General features: G+C 35.0%; 1 protein-coding gene across 18 annotated transcripts; it reads right to left on the reverse strand.

The window, feature by feature from the left end:
- Window positions 1-8,751: 8,751 nt before the first annotated feature.
- Window positions 8,752-18,989, reverse strand: LOC104730459 (myosin-14). 18 transcript variants are annotated; one of them, XM_087479563.1, is made up of 40 exons: window positions 18,870-18,989; window positions 18,534-18,670; window positions 17,947-18,072; window positions 17,685-17,828; window positions 17,451-17,596; window positions 17,186-17,342; window positions 17,026-17,084; window positions 16,738-16,897; window positions 16,302-16,451; window positions 16,083-16,219; window positions 15,827-15,973; window positions 15,612-15,713; window positions 15,296-15,353; window positions 15,102-15,203; window positions 14,978-15,015; window positions 14,764-14,890; window positions 14,493-14,663; window positions 14,279-14,410; window positions 14,088-14,197; window positions 13,947-14,007; window positions 13,664-13,841; window positions 13,373-13,578; window positions 13,099-13,218; window positions 12,708-12,806; window positions 12,349-12,561; window positions 12,102-12,241; window positions 11,905-12,004; window positions 11,785-11,829; window positions 11,623-11,700; window positions 11,359-11,529; window positions 11,032-11,184; window positions 10,746-10,946; window positions 10,520-10,648; window positions 10,360-10,430; window positions 10,177-10,276; window positions 10,022-10,078; window positions 9,836-9,892; window positions 9,653-9,733; window positions 9,370-9,452; window positions 8,752-9,267 (listed from the first exon to the last, which is right to left on the reverse strand). In XM_087479563.1, the coding sequence occupies exons 4-40, from the start codon at window positions 17,760-17,762 to the stop codon at window positions 9,156-9,158; spliced, it is 4,329 nt and encodes a 1,442-aa protein (XP_087335689.1). In that variant the 5' UTR covers window positions 17,763-17,828; window positions 17,947-18,072; window positions 18,534-18,670; window positions 18,870-18,989; the 3' UTR covers window positions 8,752-9,155. The 18 variants fall into 18 exon arrangements, 17 of the variants coding, with proteins under 17 accessions (XP_087335689.1, XP_087335693.1, XP_087335688.1 ...); XM_087479567.1 differs by having other exon boundaries at window positions 12,349-12,483; window positions 18,870-18,960; XM_087479562.1 differs by having other exon boundaries at window positions 11,785-11,844; window positions 18,870-18,960.
- Between the last annotated feature and the right edge of the window lie 482 nt (window positions 18,990-19,471).

Consider the following 19,471-nt stretch of genomic DNA (forward strand, 5'->3'; position numbering starts at 1 on the left):
ATTTTTAATAATTAATCCAGCAGACTGATCAAATATGTATCGTCTAATCATTTATGAAAAAGGTAGTATATATATTTATGATACCTTCGAAAATGCAAAACATTAATCTTCAGTACATCATTTTTATTTATGGTGTTTTATTTCGCATTTAAATGGTTATAGTTTTTTTTAGTATTGTTTTTCATTCATTTTTGCTGAAAAAAAGACGACGATATAGCAACATTTTGACTGAATCTATATATATATTTGGATAAGTTTCAAAAGGTTCGAAACTAAAAATAAAGGCCATGAAGATATAGGAGTTTATATATGTCCCTTTATACTTAGATGTTAATATCCATGCCACATATATTTTATGGTGGATTATTTCATATAATAATATCTTAAAACTAGTAGGATTTTTGATGAAAGCAAGAAAGATAAGAACGTAATTTGATTGACATTATAGATTAATTAAAAATTTAGAAACATGTGGTTAGACTTAATGAGACGTGGTGGATGGTGATTAACTTCAGGTCCATGGAAGAGTTTTCTTGCATGGTACATGACTTATATCCACAATTCCACATGCTGTGCTCATACAATTATATAAACATTATGTATGTTTATATGTTAATATGTTTATATATAACAGCGTGGCGAAATGGGTATCAACCATGTTCTTTACTCCCACATTATGGTAACCAACTAATGAATATAAAGTTATTTTTTAATTTACCACCCTGCATGCAGATTATTTAAGAGTTTGTTTTTTTTTTACCATCTTTCGGCTGTATGTTCTCTTATTATCCAATTTTGTTCTGGGTCGACAACGTTGTTCTTAATTTATATGTTAGAATAAATATATTGATCCAAGTTCTAACTTAGCATTTGCTAAATATATTAGGCTATTTTTTGTTGGTATCAAACTTTTAAATACAGAAATATAGAGATAGAAATAATTCAATCATAATATATGAAGGATTTTAGATCAGATAAATAATTTATTTTGATGGTGCTAGCTAGTTACGATAACATGTCTCACAAATGTTATTGGTTAGAATAATTTGTTTTAGAAAAATAATAAATCTACATATGATATGACTATTGCAACTTTGAAAGCAATCCGTATGCATGTTATATCATTGAGGTTATGCAGGTATATAGAATATTGTTTATGGTTTTAGTTTAAGTTAGTTGGACCAGCCGCCATTCATCCAATTTTCCCTATGAAGAAACTTATAACACTTTTTAATAGATTATACAAATTTGGGAGAATTATTATTTCACAACAATTTCTTTTTTTATCAAGATATTATTCCGGTTCAAGAAATAATGACTGAGAAAGGAATAGTCGTTACATTATGCATTGGTTTTATAATCGTCCGAGAACACTAACAAGAGTGGATGGACATGAACCGAAGGAAAACTATAAAACTCTTTAAAAAAGAAAGAATTATTCATCTCGATTCTGTTAGTTAGAGAATCGAGATGAAGTTTGGAATGCCAAAAACTTGTCGACGCACAAAAAGGATAATGCATGAACATTCATGAAGAGACACGTCCTTTCACCATTCGATCAACCCTTGCGATGCTCTAGGGACATTTGTTTACTTCACTAATCTCATTTTATTAGTTTTCTATTAGGACAAATATATAGTACATATATGGCATGAATCTGAATGTGCCACATGCAAATACTTCGTATACTATACGTCCCGGGCATAACGGTATATTTCTTTTTATCGCCGTGACACTTCATATATATGCTATATATAAGTATTTAAACTATGTATGTTTGCGTTATCGTCGTAAGTTACACGATTTACGTAAGGAGTTCATCAGCAGAGACCGTCCATAACTAGACATGATATTATAATCTGATTTAACTTAAGGTCAAATTAGAGTCCATTTGCCTAATCCCGTAAGGCCATAACTAAAAAGTTGGACATGTGGGGATAAAATTGGACTTTCCATAACTAGCAAGTCAAATTTCTTACGTTTCTTTTCTTGTTAGAAATAATGTTCATAATAAAGTCTTATGAGCAAAACAGTTAAATAAACAAATATTTTCAAACACCATGCAGATTAAGCATTCCAAAGATATTTTATCGTTTTGGTTGGCACAGAGAACTGACTTTACGAAATGAGAACGACTTATTAATTGGGTTTAAAAGCTTCCGCAACATGTATGCATGCATGCTTTGTGACACATGAATATTATAGACGATAATTAACCTTTTTTCTTTTTTTTCTTAGCAATGTTCTTTTGAGTAACACTTTAAAAGTCTCAAAATAATTTGGTGATAAGTATGTACTTTGGTATATATAACTTGCGAATCATGCATGATCCATTACTGCAAATAAACAATATATAATTGCAATTTGCAAATAGTTTCTGAATTCTGATATACTGTGAAAATAATGACACAAGTAGTAGTGGTACTATAATTAATTGTATGACCCATAATTGTATTATTATGTTATAGTCCATCTTTTTAAATTTCTTAACCGCCACAACGTTGTAGTTTGACTCTATAAAGAATATTCAATGAATATGTATATATATCCATAGAGTCAGATGATAAACTAAACAACAGAAGCTTAAAGTCAACTAATATTTTTATTCATCTTAAACATTCCTTACAATTGTTATCAAATGAACCCGCGTCTAACTAATGCAATTCCGACATGTTAAATATATCGATCAGATAATAATCCTCGCAACTTAAAAGTCAACTAATATTTATTATATTGGGAGGAGATTGGTCCAGTTGAGTCTACGAGTAATAATGAAACATTGATGATATTGATCCATATAGGAAGAAAAAACAAAAAATGAAAACTTGAAATGTACCACGACCACGAGGGAGATGGTGTTTACCATGCCATATCGCAAGAAAATTATTACAAAGGTTTTATTTTATGGTCCCTCGATCTGGTTAGAAAAAAATCAATATGGTCCTAGAAAGATCTAAGTGGACTCTTTTTGAATAAATTCACTAGCTTAAATTGTATTCCATTACAACTGTGATGTAAATATTGTTTTGAGATACAAATTTTAATACACGTACGTATAAGATCATCTATATTTAAGGATGCCCTTTAACAAAAAAAAAAGTGTCATTAATCTTTCTGTATGTATATATATAGTTATCGAAATTTAATCAGCAAAGTGTTAAGCTATCAAAAAGAAAAAAGAGAGAGCATATATACTAAAAAAGTTGAGATATAATAAAAAAAATTACATACATTAAGTTTTATTTGTCAATATAAAAAATATGATTTTTGTTAATACTTCTGATTAGAAAACGATCAAATCAAGCCCAAAACTTCGTGGAGATGGCCAGATGGGTTCAGTCGAAGTTAATGGATCCTCTACTGCTCGAAGTAATTTATTGATACTTAAATCCAAATATTTTTTCTTAATTGTAGAAGACGCATGTAAGAGCTACAATAAATTAATAATTATAATAATTTTGAGTGGTATCTGGTATTAATTTTATGTATAAATGTACTTGTTGTGCCAGAAAAGAAGTGGAAACACGAACACATTAATTGACATTAAAAAAAAAAAAAAATTGTTGTGCAAGGCAAAATGAGTTCCGAAACTACAAACATTATCGTATGGGGCATCATCGTATTCATCATCGTCATGTTGGGTTTTGTGTCGTGGCGCATTAGCTTCATATTACGAAAGAATAACACTTGTAGTGGTTGTGGTAATGATTAGGTGAGTTAATGTTTTTTTTTTTTTGGTTCCGAACTCGATACACAATCATTTGAAGATTAATGGTTTTGAAGATACAAATTAATGCATTTGAAGATACACAATCACTCGATTTCGTTCCCTTTTCCGTGTGTGTTTCAGTAGTCAAATAGGAATCATTAATGGTTTTGAAGACACAAAATGAGAGTCGGGCAACCGATTAAAATTTGGTGTAAAGAAGATTTCGTTAATAACAATTTTATTATGTTAGAAAAAACTAATGACAAGTAGAAAATCTTGAAACTTAGCATATTAATATTTTTTACTGTTAAATAGCTCAGGTGTTAGTTGCAACAGTCACACGTATGTGGGTAATTTGTGACTGTTTTGTAACTTTTTCGTCAAGGTAGTCCCAGCTTGCTACTATATTTATGTGACTTTTAAAGCTTCAGCCAAATATAATCAATTTATAATGTTTACAAACACTCAAATTACAATACTAAATAATTTCAATCAGTTTAATGGGTAAAACCATAAAAGATTTTAAGTTTAATGGGTAAAAACAGAAAAGAATTAAGTTTAATGGGTAAGAAATTTCAAAACTTGACTTATCAAATGCGTCTCCAATTCTGTTTCCGGAGGTGTTTTCTTTTGTTTAGAAAAACAAAGTTAATTCCCTTTTCCCAATCTTCGTAAAGTACTTAGCTCAATTTGTGTAAAGTTTCCTGTTTTTTTTTTTTTTTGTAAACGCGTTTTGATTTTGCCATTCTTATGTTGAGAGCAAAACCCTTTAAGAAAACCCAATTAATAAGGCCTCAAACCCAAGTATATATATATTTAAATTAAAGTGTTACATACCAAACCCTAGATAAACCCGTCGTATCTAGATCGTCAATCGTCTCCGGCGAAAATAATTAATGGTTCTCGGATGGGTAGTCTCAAGCTACACCTCCGTGGCTGAAGCGATCATGGCTCTCTTCTCGTCTGGCGAAAACTCTGGCTCTCGAAATATCAGGCAGGAAGAGTTTATCAAGACAATTGAAGAAGAGATAGCTTCTAGGGGACGGAAGTGGGCAGAGCAGATGGATCATCTCAACAAGACGGTTGCAACAAAAGAGCAGGTAAGCGTCGATCCCTTCTTTAATTGTGGAATTGTTTTTCAAGTCTGTCTCATAAGAATCTTTGCATACTCAACGAATTGAAGACAATCATCAATCTTTTTAGGGCAGAAATCAGAAATCAGCCAACGAGATGCTAAAATAGATGCGACTCTGCAATTAGTGTTGGAGAGGTTTACTGAGGTGTCTAAAGGTTCAAGGCGAGACGGACACTAAAAGTTTTAATTTAACTTAAAAGGGTGTTAAAATTGATTTGTTTTCAGTGTTGTTTTTATTATTTTCTTCTTCTTTTTCCCTTTCTGATGACTTCTATATATATTTAGAACAATTAATGTCTTTTATAGTTTTATATAATCTACACTGATGTCTTATGATGATCTTTGGTTTTGCTTAATTTAATAACACATGCATCAAGTAATCAATAGTCCGTTTACAATATTTTTAGCCATTAGAATATCATATATATAGTCACTAGCACAGTAGCGTATATCATTGGAATATTACATACCAAACCCTACATATTATTATAGACCTTAACTCGCTCATTGTTGAGTACAAAATCAAAATCAAAATCAATAATATTCTGCACGTACGGAACCCGTCTCAAATCTTAACTCTTTCTTCAAACTTGTACCCGTCGTATCTAGATCGTCAATCGTCTCTGGCGAAAACAATGGTTCTCGAATGGGTAGTCTCAAGCTACACCGCGGTGGCTGAAGCGATCATGGCTCTCTTCTCGTTTGGTGGCGAAAACTCTGGCTCTCGAAATATCATGCGGGAAGAGTTTATCGAGACAAAGACAATATTTCAAAAAGTTTCAGATATGTGGGAAGAGGAGATCGAGAGATGTGAAGAGATTCGAGCTTCCGTGAGCTGTCTGAAGGAGGAACTTAAATTAGTCTCACTCGATGATCTAAGGAATGAAGTAAGGAACACATCGTATTTCTCTTCTCGTATAGGCCTTAATTATATATATTACAAGGACTATAACTAAGTTTTTAGTAGGGAGTATGTATAAACTATTTACTTAGTCCCGAACTGTTTATTCACATGTAGATTGGGGTTTTGTTACGACCTAGCTCAATTTCTTCTTCTATGGGTTCGTGTACTAGTTAGTTGTAGTTCTGATTACACCAAAAATTATTCTAAAGTTAACCGTACGCGATTCTTGTTTATGAGATTACCTCGTCAACTGTTTAATGATCATTAAAGCTTTATAAATTTTGCAGGTCAGGGAATGGAGAGCGGAAATGAGAGCACTTGCTGCTGTTGATCAGCAAATCATGCTAAAACTCCTGGCTCACCATTGTTCAAATACGGGTGAGCATGATATGAGCTTGGTGAAAGAAATAGAAAGCGAGTTTGGTGAAAGAGCTACGTGATTCTTGTTTATGAGATTACCTCCTCATCAATGCTTTATGTAACTCAAAGGCTTCTATTGGAAAGGAAAAAAAACACACATGTTATTAGCGCTTTGATTTGGTGACCGGGTGTTTAATTTGATAGGATTTTAGCGTTTTTTTTTTTGTCTGACTGCTATATTTAGAACAATGTCTTTTATAGTTTTATTTAAATCTCTACACATACTGAGTGATGATCTTTGGTTTGTTAAATTTAATAACACATGCATCAATCAATAGTCCGTTTATTTTAGCCATTAGAATGTCTTCTGATGAGGCAAATCTAGTGGAGTCCTCGTGATAGTGTTAGCGGGACGAGTGAGTTCTTTGGCCGAGATCTCGAGCTTAGGGAGGCCAAGGGACAAGAATATAGTTGGACTAAAAGGTTGGTCCAAGAAAAGAGGAGAGAGAGTTTGGTATTGATTTACTGTTGTTGTAAGCTTGAAATGAGTTAAGGATAAGGACCTAGGAGAATCTAAATATACAAGAAATAAGGTCAAAGTATGTTTAGAAGAATCTATTATACAAGTTTGGGAGTTATCCAATTGGGTTTTGGTTTTGGTTTTTCCTATATAAGAATGTGCTAAATTGTGGCATAACTTATGAGTTTGTGAGCTTAAGATTTTGAAATATTTTCGTTAAAACACTTGTTCTCTGTTCTTGGTTTCTACATTTTCGAGTATATGGAGAATGGTAGCGTAGATAAGCGGATACTTGATTGTAACGAGATGTAGCCTCAGGGATGTTTGGGTGGGAGTCAAAGTGTTACGTAGATATATATAAATGGCTTTATCATCTGTAAAAGCTTTCTTTTGAAGTTCACTAAATTTATCCTTTGAAGTTTCATTAGGAAGCAATTTGTGGAAAGTTTCCTGTTTTTTGTAAACCGGTTTTGAATTTGCCATTCTTATGTTGAGAGCAAAACCCTTAAAAACCCCCAAATAATAAAGCCTCAAACCCTAAGTATATATATACATATTTAAAGTGTTACATACCAAACCCTACATATTATTATAAATCAATTATATTCTGCACGGAACCCGTCTCAAATCTTAACTCTTTCTTCAAACTTGTACCCGTCGTATCTAGATCGTCAATCCTCTCCGGCGAAAACAATGGTTCTCGGATGGGTAGTCTCAAGCTACACCACCGTGGCTGAAGCGATCATGGCTCTCTTCTCGTCTGGTGGCGAAAACTCTGACTCTCGAAATATCATGCGGGAAGAGTTTCTCAAGACAACTGAAATTAAGATAGCTTCCATGGGACAGAAGTTGGAAGAAGACTTGATCGAGCTTGAAAAGAATCTAGATTCCATGGATGAGAAACTTAAATTGTGGTCAGAACGTAAATTGATCTCAGTCCATGATATAAGGAAGATGTTCGATGATATAATTAAGAAATACAATACCGTAGTTCCGGGAAGCTACGGAAGAACATTTGCAAACGAGATAGCTCCTTTCGCTCGGACGTTGGAAGAGAAGGTCGCTTCCAATGAACGGATGTTGGAAAACGAAACTACATTAATACGACTAGAAGTAAGTTTTAGTAGGGAGTATATAACAATTTAATTAGTCCCGATCTGTTTATTCACATGTAGTAAGTAGATTGGGGGTTTGTTACGACTTATTTCTATTTGGATTTAGCTAGCTCAAATTTTCTTCTATGGGTTCGTGTACTAGTTATAGTTGTATAGTAGTTCTGATTACACGAACAATTATCTTAAAGTTAACCGTACGTGATTCTTGTTTATGAGATTACCTCGTCAACTGTTTTATAAGTTTAAATCTTGCAGGTCAGGAGACAAAAAGCGATGGTCAGTAGAATGATAACGATAATAAGAGAATACCAAGTACGTGATTCTTGTTTATGAGATTACCTCCTCAATAATGCCTTTTTCTTTGATATACTTCTACTTAATGCTCACATGATATACAATTTTTATATAAAAAAACAAGTAATCTATTTACAACCATCATATCTTTTTTTTTTTACTACAAATTAACCACTTCACATATAATCAAATCACTTTTCTTAAATCTTATATATCTAAAACATTTTTCTCTTCTTTTTTTTCCATTAAAATTTTAAATCTCAGGATGAATTTCACGAGTTCGTGTGCCAACGTCGTCTACAGCAACTACGTCCAAATTGCAGACATTCAAGGCGAGACGGGCACTAAAGCTTTTATGTAACTTAATTAAAGGTTTCGATCGCACTAAAGTTATTAGCGATTTGATTTGGTGACAGAGTTAGTTTTTAGTGTTTTTTTATTTATTCCTGACTTTATATTTAGAACAATGTCTTTTATAGTTTTTATTTAATCTACACTAATATGATATTTCTTGACGTTTTATATGAGCGATGATCTTTGATATATATTCACTATACAAACCACTTCTAGAGTTGTTTTTTTTAACAACCTCCACTTCGATGGTTTTTAATGTTTTTTGCTAACATTTTCTTGATTGATTTTCCTATAACATTTTTTTAGCCATTAGAATGTACCAAAGCCAGTCATCCTTATACCCACACCTAAGTTGTTTCCTTTTGTACAAACCAAAATATGAGTTATTATATCTTTGCTATAACAACTGGTGCACTTCACCAGATCTATAAAATTCACCAAAAATTAAAACTAAAGTTGAACCAAAACGAAGAAAGAAGAGAAACTGCACAAGAACAAAACATAGAGTTCCATGTCTCTTCTCTCTTCCTCCCAGACAAAATAATATAACAGACCTTAAGGAACTTCTGGGATGATCAGAGACGATGAGTAAAAAAAAAAAACGATATGGAGAATCAATCAATCTATGTCTCGCCATGACGGTGATGAATGAAAAAAAGAATATGGGAATCTCCGGCACATGTTGTTTTTCTTCTTCATCATGCTTCCATTGGTGTGATCTTGAAGGGAGAAGTACACCTGCAGCTTCTTTTGGTATTTCACCGTTATAGTAAGAAACTGAAAGCTGGGTTTTCTCCAAGTTCTTCAGCTGGTTTCATTTCTGCAAAATCCTTCTCTTGCATTGAACTCGATAGATCATCAGCCGAGAAAGGAATGCTGAGCAGGCCAAAAAAAAAAGAAGGAAAATTGGTCTTGATCCTAAGAAGTTTAACAAAACGTCTAAATAGAGTTTGGATTTAGGGTTATTTTGTCACGTACCTAGAATCTTCGTCTAACAAGAAGGCATTACTGTCAGCGTTGTTTGATTCTTCTGTCATAAGCACTTTCATGCTTGATATCACCTGTTCATGAACATGAATTTAGCAGAGCTGACCAGAGCAAAAGCATAAGAAGAACAGATTGAGCAGGAGAAAGAGAGAGAGAGAGAGAGAGAGAGAGAGAGAGAGAGAGAGAGAGAGAGAGAAGAGAGAGAGAGAGAGAGAGAGAGAGAGAGAGAGAGAGAGAGAGAGAGAGAGAGAGCTATTTCTGCAGAAAAACTTACATCTTGGGATACACTTCTTGTGTTGTAGCTGTCATCCCAGTACAGTGTACATATTCTGTAAAGTTGCTGGACACTAAGGATCTGCAAAATTGAACACAACGTTCAAATTTAGAATTATCTTCTATGCACGTGCACAGTATCCATCTATTATCGAGTAAGGGTCAAGCCGATGGAAGGACTCACAGGGCATAAATCATGTGCAATGTCATCGTATGAGATTCTATACTTCTGATGGATGACCTGTTGGTAAATGCCAATTCAAAGGACAATCATGAGAGGTGCACAAACCTATTACCACCAAAATGTTGGAAACGTGGAACATAGAATAGATGATTTTTCTTATAATCAGACAAGTGTAAAAGAACATACCAAGAATCCAACAGCTTGCCTGATATGTTTAAGTTCATCCCAAGATGAGCCAGCATACTGCAGTTAATGAGGACAGGTATAATGAGCCAAATTGTGCTACACATAAATCAATCAATAAATTCACAAAACTAGAAAGGAGATTCACTAGGAAATACTTCTTCTTTTGTTTCGGCGCACCACTCCTCTAGCAATGCTAGACCAGATTTTACAAATTCTCCGTTGCTAAATGTACAACATTCTCGTCGCAAAAGAAGGCTACAGAGAAGAATGAACCCTGTTATAATAATGCCTTATATAGACATGCCTAGTTATTGATAGACAATAAACCAATCTATTACCTGTTAAATAATTGGACATTGATGAACGAGAATGTCTGAGTAAATATATTTTGGATAAGAACAGGAGGAACCTGAAAGTGGAAAAAACTATCAAGAATTTCCAGACATTAAAGAGAAAGAAAACGTAACTGGAGAAGACGAGTTTTATTAATTTCCATACAAAATTCTCCTTCAATGTGCTTAGAATTGCGTTCAAGCCTTCATTAATCCCCTTCCAGTGGTCTAAAGGAGAATCCTTGCCCATTGACTTTGCAGATCGTAACGAACGTCCTGTTGATGTCCGCGGCGCCTAAAGAGGTCCATTCATATCAGACAACCACATATGTATATTTCAGGAAAAGAAGACTAATAGTAATAATGGTATAGAGAACAATGATTTAGCCAACCTGGATGCAAAGGGAAAGCAAACTTTGCAACTCATTTTTCAGGTTATCCCGAATCATTCCAAATATCTTTTCAACGTAAGCTGTAAGCTGCTGTTTGAAAAGCAAAGCTGGATCCTTGGCCACAACAGGACGAATCACTGCAGCCGCTGCAGCTGCTGCTGCTGCAGAAGTCTCGGCAGAGGAAGGCGCTGAACGGAAACCCTGGTATTTTAGAAGATAATGTTTCAGAAAAGTATTAATTTTGGAACAAAACTTCATTAACATAGAAAAACAAAGGCATATATACCATGGCCATTCTTCCAAACAAGGAGGTTGAAACAGGTGGTTTTTGCTGTGGAGTGGCGCCAGTCGCACCCGGTTTGAGACTTTGTTGGATCATGAACAACAAGGTTGAAGTATTGGACAACCAATAAGCCAAATGATCGTTGTCATCTTCATCCTAAAAGTAATGATCGTAAAATCTCAATGTAATTATTATATGTAATCTACGTTTCAAAGTTAAGAAACACCAGAGTACCCTGTTTCAAATAAATTGATGATAAAAGAAGAGCAAAATACCCCATCCTTGTGTAATAATGTCTTAATAAGAAAGACTTGACATGTAATTTAGTACCTCAATAGCAGAACCAATCATTTGAACAAGACGATCAAACACACTAGTCCTTTCAGCTTCAAAGGATTTCCAATGAAGAAGACATTTGTATATCGTAAATGCCGCTACAGGCTTCCCCTGGTTGAATCCAATATTATTTACTACGCAGTTGATAAGAGCATCAACATTCTCCTATAGCACGAAAAATCTCGCTCTTCAGTAAAAAAAGGCACATCTGATAGATCAGAATTAAAGACAGAATGGAGTAATTCAACTAAAACATACACGTTGACGATCCAAATGATACTTCCGACTTCTTGCATCAGATTCTTGGGTTCTTGCCAGTGTTTCAATCTCAGATCCCTGCAGAGATGTCTTTTTTAAGGACATACAAACAGATTGAACATAATTTAGGGCAAACGAGATAAAAGGCAAGACACGACTTACATTGAGCAAACTTTCTTTGCTACTAAAATGACCATTTTGTGAGGCCTGCAAAGAGGAGAGCTATACTTTTAATTATTAATGATTGTGAAGCCACCCAAGTATGTATCTGCTCAGATATACCTTAACCGGAGTCGGAGGGAGATGTGCCGATGTCTGGATGAGGGATTTCTGCCTCAATATTTTGTTCTCAGATTCCACATCCAATATTTTTTCTTGAAGTCTGCAAATGAACATGTGTAAAATATGCTTAATGTTGATTGAGTGCCAAAGGGATCTTGGTGAATTCAATAAGATACCAAAAGATGTAGAGTGAGTACTCGTGCACAGTAGTTTTCAAATTAACAATAATAGTTTCAGCCTCTAAAGCCTGCTTTAGCCTCTCCTCGCTTAGTTTGCTTGTCTCCTCGAATTTTTTCTCTGTTTCATCAATCTTCAGGTCTAGTGAACTTACCAGGGACTGAAACAAAATGAGAAATAAAGGAAATGTGAAGCCTTCCTTGAGATATTTCACAGCTTTGACATCCTTAATAGACGCAAAGAACTAAAACAAAGCTAAATTCCTACCTTGAGCTTCTCATTTTCACTAGTTAGCTTCTCCACTAGCTCTGTGTCAACTACAGGAACCTCCTGCAACACAGGAACAACTTCTGCCGTATTTTTAGCAGCTTCCAGTTCCTGTAAGAGCTTGACTTTGGTTTCCTGGAATTGAAGTTGCAAATCATCAAAAGCTGATCGTAGTTTTGCGTTTTCTTGTGTTTTACTTTCTTCCATGTCCGTCTGAATCGTTAAAGCCACAAAATAGATGACGGATATGTTATTGTTAAGTATCTGAATCCAGTTATTCGAGAGAAGGGCTTTTGGAATGAAAATACTACGATGATAAAAGGTACGCCAAAAGATATGAAGAGTGCTTTATTATTTACCCTCATGCGTTTCTCTAGCTGCAATCTCCATGTGAGTTCTTCTACTTGCTTCTCAAGCTTATTCTTGGCCGCTTGAAGGGCTCCCGTTTCCTTTGCAGCCTGCAAGAAAAATGAAGGCATCGTTATTGCAATTTTTCATATTTTGGGAAAAGCTAACATCTTCTGCCTAAAATTCGCAGACCCTCAAACGAAAAAGATAACTTCCAGCAGTTGCGTCAAAAGAGCTAGCTCAATTATAAAACCTCACCTAATCCATTATGTAAGCTCATGCATATATCCATTATATAAGCTCAACTTAAAACAAACAATATCTGAAGTGTTGCAATTGCTATAGCCTATACATAATGAGCTGATACAAAAAAAAAGAGAGGATACACAATAGAAAGCTCACCGTCTTAAGCTTACGCAGTTCTTGACGGGCTAACCTTGCTCTCCATGCACTTTGTGTTGTAATTGTTGCTTTCTTTAGCCTCTGGTAGTGCAACTTGGCCAGGAATTTGCGGCAATGGCTCTGTTATATACAAAGAGAACAAACTCACAGTCATGAACTTCAAAAGAAGTTGGGAAGAAGAAGGAAATCCCATAACATCTGGGAGATGAACCAGAAAAGCAAGAAAAGAAAAATGTAGCCATTCACAATCTTCCACCAGAAACGTGTACAAGACCTGTATCATAATTGCCGCCTTGTTCTGCCTTTGGAACCGTAGCTCGTCACGGGAAGCCATACCGCGAATTCCTGATTGAATGGAAACAGCAGAAAAATATAATTCTTTGTAAGACTTCCTAGCAAGGTGCATCCGTATGTCTCTCTGAATCTTCAAAACAGCATCCTCTCTCCGCAATCCCTCAAAGGTACGTCGAGAAAGTTGACCTATAAATCACAGAAAACAAAGCAGAGAATGAATAAATAGAAACATTTAGTAAATCGGATATTATTCTTCAAACTTTAAAAGTACCTCTGCACACAGCCTGCATATTTATTGCAGCCTTGCGAAGCATTGTAAAAGTTTTGCGGGTCAAGTACGCGCGGAATTTTCTCTGGATGCTGCTGGCTGCTGTGCCTAAGACCTCATTCCTCCGAGCATCTAAGTCAGCCATCTGTCCAGCCCTGAGGAAAACCTTCGTCTTACCAATCTGAAAGAGCATCACAAAAGAAGAATCAGTCAGACGCTCTTCATCAGAATTTTAAAGCTCAGCCACATTGCAAAGTATTTAGAATATGGTGCTTCAAAAACGTACCTGGTATCCTTGGAGTGCAACTTTTTCAAGAAGTTTCTTGCAGGCAGCTACATCATCAGAACTAGAACGCAGGCCAACCAAAAGTTAGAACGTTTTGAATAGCTACTTAGTTTCCAAACTATATATTGAAGAGAGAGGAACCTCTTATCCAAAACTTCAGGTGCAAGGATGCTAAATCTGTCTAGGAACTCTTCAAATCTTTTTCTTGTAGGAAATCCAGCACAGCTAATCCTGATTGCCTCCATCACACCCTGAAAGATATGCATATTCAGAATTTTAAAAATGCACGTACAATCACGTTTATCAGAGAAAACAAAGTACGGAAATCTCACCCCACATCGTAGCTGTTGCAAAACATTTTGGTTCTCAAAGATCAAAGGCTTCAGAACATTATTGGGCTTCACGCAGCGAATATAGTGAGGCTCAGTAGTACTCAGGGTTTCAAGCAATGTCACCAATTGTTGCTGCATTAAGTAAGAAATAAGCTTCAGTAGTCATGAGATCAAATAGAAAATAATTCGCTTAAAACTACCTCATTTACTGCACCTTAAATCGTGAACCAATCGAAGAGAACTTCGATTTTTTGTTAGCATCTTCCGCAAGAAGAGGAAAGAGACATGCAACAAATGCGCACCTCGAAGCATTTAGCAGAGCCTGGTGCTCGGCAACAACATAATCTTTGTTCTTTTCCAGGAACTGTTCGGTCTGATAAGTGACCTGAAAATAAGAGGTAGTACTTATTAGGGCATGAAAAACTAGTTTTTGGGCATTAACGCATTGTACATATTTAAACATCAAAGCAAGTGTGTATACTCACATCACCAGCATAGTGGCAAATTGTGAAGTCAGTACGAGCTAATTTTGGCTTACTGAAGTGCTTGTGATCTTTGAACGTTTGATACATCTTTTCAGCAAATGTTTCATGCGTTGATCTTGGGAACATGCTGCAAGATACAGGTACGAAATTTAGATATGAAAGGAGAAAGAGAAAACACGTGTAGAACAATATCAATTCAAGTTGTTAGCCATACCAAGCTTCATCCAGGAGAGCAATGATACCACCACGTTTCTGAGCATGACAAAATAATGATGAATAGTGTATTATAAATAATACTAAGTAAGATGTAGCAGATATAACATGGTGAAACTAGTAACCTTTTCAATAAGGTCCAAAATATCTTGATTATCTACAAACTCAATGTAACTCCAATCAATTTCTTCTTTATTATATTCATCTTGTTCCATTTTGAAGACGTGCTGCCAGAAAAAAAGAAAACGTGGATCACTATTAGAGAAAATGCGGGCTGAAAAATAGCAGCAATCCGAATATGAACAAACCTCAGACAAACCTGATTAAAATGTTGCTGAAGTTTCTCATTGGTCAAATTGATGCAAAATTGCTCAAAACTGCAAACTGCATGCAAAATCTATTTGATATACAGTATTCACTTCCCTTCCGTTTCATAATATATATGTAAGAAAGGAGAGAATTAAAACTACCCTTTGCATAGCTTACTAAAACAAGAAATCCATAGAAAACAAACAAAACAACAGGACTATCATGTGAAAGTGCTGAGACTTATTTTTCTATCACGCTAAGTTCCAAAGTGTTTCTCTAAACTGGTTCCATTCCCTTATCAAACAAAAGGCATACCGCTTAAGCACCTGTTTGTCTTGAAACTCTCAAACCCATATATATCCAGCACTCCAATCAAATATTTTGAATTAGGATCTTGTCCAATTGAGTTATTGATCTTGTTCACAATCCTGAAAGACAAATAGAGCAAGTTAAGAAAGTTTAATTAAACTAAGTTTGCAATATGCAAAGAAAGAGAAGCATCCAGCAACCCAAATTCTGAATGTGTTAAAACTAGACATACCAATCAAACAATCTTGAGTACACAGTTTTTGCCAATGCATCTCTGCTGAGTGCTGCAGATTCTGGATCCAGACGTTTCGTAATGGTTTCATCACGTGTCACAATTACACGTTTACAAAGAGAATCTTCTAGTGCCTGCTCATCACACCTGACGAAATTCAAGGAGTCAGAAATGACTTCTTTATTCAATATTCAATGAACCAGTTTCAGGAAGGGTTTCACATATTAAAGTCATAGATAATCAATTAGTTACTCACATGAAGAGCTCAGCTGCAGTCTTCAGATGGTAGTTGGATGTCTCATCTTTCGGGGCTGACGAGTCTGCTTCTTTTCCTTTTCCAAATTCAACATTACCTAGATGAAGAATAGCAGCCACAACTCGAAATATTGCTTCCTGACATAAAATTATATCAAAAGATACTCATACATATGTCGATAGCATAATTTTTACCAAGGAGATGACAAAACAAAACTACCTGCTCCTCTGAATTTATTCCAACAACATCCATTGCCTTTCTAGTTTCACGATACTCCTTCGCATCATCCATTCTCTCCAACTCAATACATTGAGATTGATTCAGGTAATGAAATTTTCTTGGATCCGCCAATTTCCATTTTTTAATGTCCTGATTAAATAATAAAAGGAAAATGAGAAAACATCAGGCAAGAATTTCGACGACACCTCCTTCATGAAGACTGCGCAATCCTAATGATGCTTCTAACAGACTTTTAATCAACGTGAACCAGAAAATCCAAGCAATTGAGTTATTTACTAAAGAATATTAACATAGTTGGGAGTACAGAGCAAATTCTGATCCATAGCTATTTCAAATACCAGATCAGATTGTGACATTCCCAAAATGAGAAGAAATGCTTGGAAGAACTTTATAAGGAGAGAGAACCCATATGTACCTCAGGTGGTGCAGCACAAAGCATGTAAAAACAGTGATAGTTCCTCTCAGGATCAGAGACTTGACAAACCCGCGATCTCTCTAACAAATAAGTCCTGATAGCAGCTCCTGATATTCTTCCCCTTTGATCGAACTGAATCTCCACAAATTTACCAAATCGACTGCAACATATAACGATTATAAACATGAATCAATATGGGCATAAGGATATTCAACACAAAAGAGAAAGAAAAAAAAGTACATAAGCACACACACATGCATATGAAAACATATATTATACTATATAAACCTTGAATTGTTATTCCTGACAGTCTTGGCATTTCCAAATGCTTCTAGGACAGGGTTAGACTGCATACAAAGAAAACATCAACATATCTAAGAATGATTGTCAATTCGACTTCACGAAAACAATCCAGAAGGTCTATACTAAAAGATATGCTATGGATAACCTCCAAAACTTTCTTTTCGACAGTCCTTCCTTCGGAAACAGCTCGACCTCCCATGTCTGCCAGATATTGCATAAGCAATTTAGTAGTCTCAGTTTTTCCTGCTCCACTTTCACCACTTACCAAGATTGATTGACTAATGCCCTGATTTTTCATTTGTCTACCCCCAATGTAAACAAGCCAAAGAATGTCAAACAGGAGAGAACCAGTACCAAAAGGAGAGAAGCAAAAAAAAAAAAAAAAAACTCCAAAATTACATGGCAGGCACCTGTAAGCTGCATCTGCAACTGCAAACGGGTGGGGGCTCAGTTCACCAAAGCCTGCCCCTTTATATTGTTGCATCATATGGTTGTTATAAAGATGCGGTAGTCTTCTAAAAGGGTTTACAGCAATCAAAATATTCCCTGTGTAAGTCTGGAAGAATATATACATATACATATCAGCGCAAATTCCTAACAAAAGTGAAAGACAAATATTGCCACCTTCAGATAGGAATACTCACATATATCTCGTTGATATCAAATCTTGATTTCATATTTTGGAGGACTCCTGGTTCATGTAAATATGCTAGCCTAGTCATATCATCCACTCCAGAAGCTGGAGCTTCAATATCTTTTGGGTATGCATTTGAAACTTTAATAGCCACCTGAAAAAATGTAACGAAGTAGAGCTTAAAATAAACATAATCCTCACCAAAAAAAGAAAAAATCGAAACTTGAGAAGTTGATGCATATTTTTGATGATTCGAAAAGGTGAAAACATACCGTCCTCCCTGAGGTACATAGGACCTTAATATCATTTCCTTTAACTTCGATAACTTCACCGTCTATTCATGCCACCTCTGGATCTTCAACCCAAACGGAAGAGCCAACATTAACTGTAGTACAAGCCTGCAAAACCCAACAAGTTCCCAACTCTATTTTTAAGTTACAAACCATATTGCAATAGAAAAAAAAAAAAACAAATCAAAATCATAACCCGAGAGAGAGCATCTAATGAGGGAAATACAGAAACTCATAACATTGAAACACCAAATCAAAAGATTCAAATGAATTCAAAGATGACTATATATCAAAATTGAAACGTGAGGTTCATCTCAACAACTCTAGTAAACCAGTCCTGACAGATTAAAATCCTGGTCAATGATGAATCAATGAAAAGTCTTTACCATCCCTGATTTCTCGGATTTTCACCTTAAGAAGTCTACATATCACAAAAGACCAATCTGTGCATGATGAAACCAAAGATACGAAGAATCGCCATAGAATCAAAGACAAGACAACTCCGAAATTTTAAAACTCCTCTATAGAATTGTGAACGGAACAAAAAAAAAAAATAGAAATTACAATACCATTTTCTTAACCGGAGATTTAAACCGATCAGAAACTATTGAGCTTGGTGTTGGATCTAAAAACGCATGAGAGATTCCTCCGATCGTCCACAAACGCAAATGTCAGTATGTAACTTACGGCAAGGAGGAAATGAACTCTGCAACTCCAAACCCCCCCCCCCCCCCCAGATTATATTATATCATTCAACAGAATAATACAAATACCCACACACACACACACACACACAAAAAATGCGATTGAATCTAATGGAAGTGTATCAGAAGCTTAGAAACATTCAAGCGAACAAATAAATTCAAATTGGGTCGAGAAGAAGAAATCCTAATAAGCAAAAGCACCTCTTTTTTGTATTAGACGCTTTCGTCGTTGTTGTTTTTTTTTTTTTTTTCTTGTCTCTTTTTTTTTCCGATATATCAGAGCATTAGTCATAAAGTCTTTGAGCTTTTACTTATTAGCTTATTAAGGTGAAGTCTTTTCCGAGAGAGTAATTAAGGTAAGTAAGCGTTAATTTACCATTCAATTGATAAGCTTCCCTTAATGACTTTTTCTCTTTCTTTTTTCCATTAATTCTTAGATTAAAAATACTAAATTAATTTCTTTAAACTAGGACTAAATCTCCTAGATACTATTATTATCTTTTTAAAAGATATTTATACCATAAAAAACGGCTACCATGGCTAATTATAATTGAACTTGTTATGAAAAAACGGTCTCTTATAAATTATAATCTCATAATGAATATTTCAACCACTGTCTGTCATAATCAATTTACTTGTAACGGGACATTTTCGGATAATATAGCATCGTACAAATTACAAGAATATTCAACAAGTGGATTAGTAAACAATGTCATCTTTGATCTTGTTGCCCGATTAACAAAACACAATGTAATAATCTTGTTTCATGTTATCATGTAACAAATTGTACAACTTGCTGACCA

This window comes from Camelina sativa, chromosome 12 (assembly GCF_030686135.1).
Source record: "Camelina sativa cultivar CO46 ecotype springtype chromosome 12, ASM3068613v1".
Taxonomy (NCBI): domain Eukaryota; kingdom Viridiplantae; phylum Streptophyta; class Magnoliopsida; order Brassicales; family Brassicaceae; genus Camelina; species Camelina sativa.